Source organism: Hipposideros armiger, unplaced genomic scaffold, assembly GCF_001890085.2.
Source record: "Hipposideros armiger isolate ML-2016 unplaced genomic scaffold, ASM189008v1 scaffold_1916, whole genome shotgun sequence".
NCBI classification, from domain to species: Eukaryota; Metazoa; Chordata; class Mammalia; order Chiroptera; family Hipposideridae; genus Hipposideros; species Hipposideros armiger.
The window spans coordinates 43,324-49,826 of NW_017733266.1; the positions used below are offsets into that span (position 1 = coordinate 43,324).

The window sequence follows — 6,503 nt, forward strand, 5'->3', positions numbered from 1 at the left end:
AGGGAGGGAGGGAGGGAGGGAGGAAACACTATGGACAATCCTCAATTTCCACCTCTTACTGACAAGAATAATTTAATAATCACCAAACTTGTATAATCACCCAACTGAAGGAGGGGTTATGTGGTTTTTCCCCCAAGGGGACATTTGGCAATGTCTGGAGGCGTTTTTGGTTATCGCACCTGGAGAAGGGTGCGATTAGCATCTAGTGAGTAGAGGCCTGGGACGCTGCTGAGCATCTCACAAAGGACAAAGCAGCCCTGAAACCAAGGATCATCCAGCCCACAATATCAAGAGTGTTGAGGCTAAGAAACCCTGACCTATAAGAAAATGAAGATTCACTCTTCATATGAAGGAGGAGGGGAAAGCAGGGACCAGAAGATAGGACCGCAAGGACACGAACCACGAGAGGACCCTCTGGGAGTGTCAACTTAAAAAGAGAGCTGACTCTGGGTGGTGAACACACAATGCAATATACAGATGATGTATTATAGAAATGGACACTTGAATCCTATATAATTTTACTAACCATTGTCACCCCAATAAATTTAATTAAAAAACAAACAAACAAAAAAAGAGTTGGAACCGTGCTGTTCATATTGTTTATGGTTCAACATGGTGGTGAAGTGTTTTCCTATATCATTAAATATTTTTTGAAATATACTTACCTGTAGGAGAATCTCCAAGACTGTCCTTGAACTCTTGGGGACCTTGGATCTATGATTCTTCCCCTTGTTCTAATAGATCACTTTAAGTTTAGAATGCAACAATGTTCTGAGAATAAAACCTTGAGGTCACGGATTGCCATCTTAATTCTACAATTTTCAAAAAGAGTGAAGGACTCTTATATTGGGCTGTCAGAAAAGTCATGACATATTTTTTTGTCTTTTTGTTGCAGAAATGCATCATGACTGTTCCGACAACCCAATATTTTCATGTACTCCAAATGTTTAAATGGGCAGAATCTTAGATTCAATACCTTCTGTATACTCTACTGTAGTTGTGGGTGAATATGTAATGAGGAAGCTAAGAACAAAACCTAAGGAGGATCAATCTAAACAATATGGGGAATGGGAATCCAGTGCTATTGAAGTAGACTTGGTTAGAGATAGTGGTGGCTTAGATTAGGATGATAAGGTTGAAAGAGGTTGAGAAATGATTGTATTCAGGATCTATTTTGAAGACTTGCTAATGGATCAGTTGTGGGGTATAACAGAAAGACTATAATAAAGGATAATTGAGAGGTCTTGGCCTGAGCAACTGGATAAATTGTGATGCCCTTTACTAAGACAAGATGTGGGAGGAGCAGTATGATATGATAGATCAATAATTCTATTTAGAATACATAAGTGGAATGTGCATTTGTAAAAAGCTCTTTAGGTGATCTTGATATGCCTTTCTTTTTTCCCCATACCATCAAGTTGAGAACCAACCCGCTAATAGAACACTGGGACTCTCATAGCAGTGCATTTTCCATATACTGAGGACATAACAGATTAACTTCTACACAATGGAAAGGAAGAATCTTTACCTAGAGAGATGACAGTCTCATAGGTTTCCTGCATTACATCATTGTAGAGGATCCTCTGAGTAATGTTCATTAATTTCCATTCCTCCTCGGTAAAAGACACAGCCACATCTTCAAATGTCAACAAACTCTAAAGAGAATAGGTTGTAGTTCAGTACTTGCCACTACAGAAGCTGTCCTATCATTCATTTCTGAATTACATGGCAGGCCAGTCACTGAAGTTAAGTGTATAAGATTTAGGGGGAAAAGTGAGATGGCAGAAAAAGAAGGAGGCAAAGACATTAGTTAACAAGCTTGGGAGGTGCCCAATTCCCACTGTGCCAAGCCTAGTTGCCTGAAGGACATCTGGAGCTAACATGGCTCAGAGCACCTGCCAGGCACTGTGGGTCTTGGGCAACAGAGCAAAGCACAGACAAGGTCACATTCAGGCTGCCTGAAAAAGCTGAAAAGTAAAGCTTACCTGGGACTCAGGCAAGATGGGCTCAGATGGCATTTTCCAGTTTTGGGTGCTTTTCTGCTCAGAAAAGGCTACAATCTGTTGAGCAGGCAGAGCTGTGGGTGGAAAACAGCCAGAAGTTTTCTTTTTTGCTTATGAATAGCCTGAGCTGATTTCTAAAATATAGAACATCAGGATTCCTTCAATAGATGGTTTACCTTTACGTGTGTGTATGTGTGTATGTTGCCCAAAGTGGCTTTCTCATGGTAAATAAGAACCAAATATCCACTACTCCATAGAACTGGTTCCCCAGTTGATTGTTTCCCCAGATTTCATAAGAGCAATTAATAGAAGGAAAACCACTGTTTTTTCCTCTCATAAAATAAGTTGTTCACTGGGCTGGGCAAGAATTACAGGTGTTTGAAAATGAAAGACTCAAGTCTTCCAGTAAACGGTAGGAAATATGGGACATTTTTGTCTTTTATTATTTTTCCCTGGTGTATAATTCTCTTCCCATTTTGCTGACAGCCCATTTCTGATTCAGGTGAGATGACCCCACCTGTCCCTGTTCCATCTTCTCCTCTCAAATTTCTCAGGAGCAAGGTCCACAATGTGAATACTAGAGTTCATTTGTTTGGATATTTCTGTACCCTCACCTTCACCCACCATTGACCTATTGTACTCCCATCTGACAGACATCATAACTGCTAGCATGGTGGAGCACCTGGAAAATTCCTATGACAATCTAGCCGAAACAATTACTATGACAGCTCCCAGAAGAGAATTATTATGAAGCTCCTCACCTCTTTCACACACAGGCTGGGTTTCTTTGTGAGTATTCCAGCCAAGCTGTTCTTGCAGTACCCGGTTTGTATTCCAATATTCTTTCTGGAACTCACCCATTGGTTGGGGCTCTGCTGACTTCCGCTTAAATCCTGGGGCCACTGCTTTTCCTCCCAAGAGTACTGTCTCTTTTCCCAAGTCATGGACTGTGACCTAGAAATAATCCCCATCCTCATTAGCACAGAATTTACTTCGGGTTTTGGGGTGGTGGTGGAGGGACAAACAGCAGTAGAGCCCAGATTTGGGAAGTATATGACATTTAAGGAAGTAATAAAACACTGAAAAGGTATTGTGCCACAATTTTCTCACAAAGAACTATATACATCATCTGGGAAAATTAGGATAAAATGAAAAAAGCTGTGACTGTAGCCAGCCTCCACCCCTCTGCAATAGTCACAACTTAGGTCATTAGCAGAGTGTGGGCAGGCTGCCTGTTTTCATGCTGCCTTCACTGGCTTACTTCCTTGACTTAGATCCTTGCCTGAGTGGATTTCTATCTTCTAGTTTTCTCTAAAAACTAAAGCAATGAATAAAAAAGGTTTTCTTGTCAGTCAGATTTGCCATTCCTCACATGACTAGGGAAGAATTTCATGGAGAAATGGGACGCAATGAAGGAAAAATTGGGAAAAGTTGGGCTCTAAGTCCCTCCACATGATTCAGTTGTAACAAGACAATAAAAATATGTTCTGCCCTGTGGTCTTCAAGGTAAGCTCCTGAGGAAAGGAAGTATGTTGGTATCTCCTGAGGACATACTTTGGTTCCCCACTCACCAGCAAAGCCAAGAACAGACCATGAAAGGAGGACAATGGAGGTTCTTTTCCTGACCCAGAGATGTGTGTTCCCATCATGGAGGGCACTACCCCTCAGCCTCTTGTTTCTCACCACTTCTCTGTAAGGATCTGGGCCCGGACCCTAGGCCAGACAGACTCACGTTAAAAATTATACTTCAGCTACTCCCAAAGACTCTAAAAAACTAACAGCTCCTTTTTGCTTCTGTATACCTGCTTTGCTTCTGCCGGGGAATAAAAGGTTAAAGAAAAGACATTCCTCAGTTCCCCCTTCCTCCTCTTGCTTCTATCTTAACATANTGTTCTGTACACCTGAAACTAACAATAAAAAAAAAGTTAGTATGTTTGAAACCAACATTTGTGTAACTAGTTGCACTAAAATCTGAAGAATACGGGGCCAGTCAAGTGGCTTAGTTGGTTAAGATTTGGCTTGGGAGTGTGAGCACTGAGCAGCAGGGCTGCCGGTTCAGTTCCCACATTGAGGGTCGGTGACGCTGTGCCCTCTACAGCTAAGATGGTGAATAACAGCTAGACTTGGAGCTGGGCTGCTGTGAGTGGCCAGCGACAGCATAGGCTGCATTGTTGCTGCAGTGGGCTGCCGTAAGCTACCGTGACTGGCTGGCAGCCAGCCTGAGCAGCCATGAGCCGCTGTGGGCAGCCATCCAATGGCCATAGAGTGACTGCTTCACCTGGGAAGAGTGCAATGATGATACCAATAAGGGCCAGTGAAGCAACGTCCTCCACAACCAGACTGAAGAACAAAAGGACAATAACTTGTCTGTTCCCCTCCCCCAATTCCCTAATAAAATCTTAAAAAAACAAACACAAAATCGATGGCATTACTATATAAAAACAATGAACATGTAGAAACCAAAATTTAAAATAATACCATTTATAATAGCAAAACATGTAGAGGATCTATATACTGAAAATCACAAAAAAGTTGATGAAAGACATCAAAGAAGGCCTAAATATAGAGACATACTATGTTCACTAATTGGAAAAATCAACATAGTAAAGATTAATCCTCTTCAAACTAGTAACATATAGGTTTAAAGTAATTTTTAGCAAAATCCCAATAAAGTTTCTTGTAGACATAGATAAGCTTACTCTAAAATTTACATGGAGAGGCCAGCCGAGTGGCTCAGTTGGTTAAGAGCTCGCTCAAGAGTGCAAGCTCTGAGCAACAGCGGTTTGAGTCCCAGCCCGAGCTGAGCTGCTGCTGATTTGCCAACAAATGATGGCAGGATGGCTCAGCTAAAATAATAATAATAATAAAATTTACATGGAAAGGCACAGGCCCTAGAACAGCTAAAATAAAATTTTATCTTGACAAAAAAGAATAAAATGGGAAAAATCACTCTACCTTATAGATATTAAAGCTTACTATATTATATAGCTACAATAATCAAGACTGTGATATTGGCAGAGGGATAGACACATAGCTCAATGGAACAGGGCAGATACTCACAAATATGCCCAACTAATCTGACAAAAGTGCAAAAGCAATTCAATGGAGGAAGCACAGCCTTTTCAACAAATGAGGCCAAAGCAATTAGACCTCCATAGGCAAAAAATAAACCTCAACCTAAACATCACACCTTATATAATAACTCAAAATAGATCATGGACTTAAAGTAAAACTATAAAACTTTTATGAAAAAAACATAGGAGAAAAGTTTACAGATCTAGGGCTCATAGAGTTCTAGCCTTCACACCAAAAAAATACAATCTATAAAAGAAAACAATGAAGGGCCAGCTGAGTGGCTCAGTTGTTTAAGAGCTTACTCAAGAGTGTGGTTTGATTCCTACATGGTCCAGTGAACTACGCCTAAGCTGAGCTGCCACTGAGCTGCCAACAGGTGGCAGGATTGCTCAGCTGGTGGGAGCATGTGCTCCTAACAACAAGACTGCCTGTTCCATGGTGGGCTGCTCCCACTCGCAACTAAGACTGAACTCTGTACCTTGAGCTGAGCTACCGCCTGGATGGCTCAGTGGATAGAACGAGACCTCTTAACAAAGAGGCTGCTGGTTCGACTTCCGCATGGGATGGTGGCTATGCCCACCCACAACTAATTGAACACAGCACCTTGAGCTGAGCGGCACGACTGGACTTGGAGCTGAGCTTGCTGTGTCCTCCACAACTAAGACTGATGGACAACAACTTGGCTGGTCCCCCTCCCCCATTTCCCAATAAAGCCTTAAAAAAAAGAAAACAGGGGCACCCCAGTCGGGACCCCCTCTCATTTCGAGAGCTGTAACTTTCTGCTCTAATAAAACTATCCTCTGCAAAAAAAAAATAGAAAGCAATGAAAAATTGGTCTTATAAAAATTAAAAAATTTTACTCTGTGGAAGCCTATGGGAAGAGCATAAAAAGAAAATATACAGACCTGGAGAAACTATTTGCAAACTGCATTATCTGACAAAGCACTAGAATCTAGAACATAGAAAGAACTCTCAAAACTCAACAGTTAAAAAAACAATTCAATGAAAATATAGGCAAAAGATATTTCACTGAAGAGAATATAGAGATGGCAAATAAGCACATGAAAAAGCTATAAAACATCATTAGCTATTAGGGAAATACAAACCCAAACCATATGGACGTATCTATCAGAATGAAAAAAAAATGATGACCATACTAAACACTGGCAAGGATGTGGGGAAACTGGATTACTCATCCATTGCTGGTGGTGATGTAAAATGGTACATCCAACTCACAGAACCCTACTCCCATGTTGGGAAGAGATCCATGCTGAGAATGTTCCAAGGAGGGAAATGCCTACTGTGCACATAGACTGAGCTGCCTTGTGTTATATGAGAGTATGAGGATGTGTTTGAGTGCTCTGTGTGTGTGTGTGTGTGTGAGAGAGAGAGAGAGAGAGAGAGAGAGAGAGAGAGAGAGAGAGA

The 6,503-nt window shown here is 41.3% G+C and overlaps 1 protein-coding gene across 2 annotated transcripts in view; it reads right to left on the minus strand.

Annotated features, from left to right (window-relative positions):
* Positions 1–6,503, minus strand: part of LOC109378371 (zinc finger protein 75D-like) — a 23,240-nt gene that overhangs the window by 7,488 nt on the left and 9,249 nt on the right. The window contains exons 2-4 of one of the 2 annotated variants that reach the window (XM_019634775.1): positions 2,861–2,957; positions 1,986–2,077; positions 1,529–1,655 (exon numbers count right to left, since the gene is read on the minus strand). In XM_019634775.1, the coding sequence (XP_019490320.1) occupies positions 1,529–1,655; positions 1,986–2,077; positions 2,861–2,957 (316 nt within the window). Of the gene's footprint in view, positions 1–1,528; positions 1,656–1,985; positions 2,078–2,764; positions 2,958–6,503 lie in introns of both variants that reach the window. The other variant, XM_019634774.1, reaches the window with a different exon arrangement.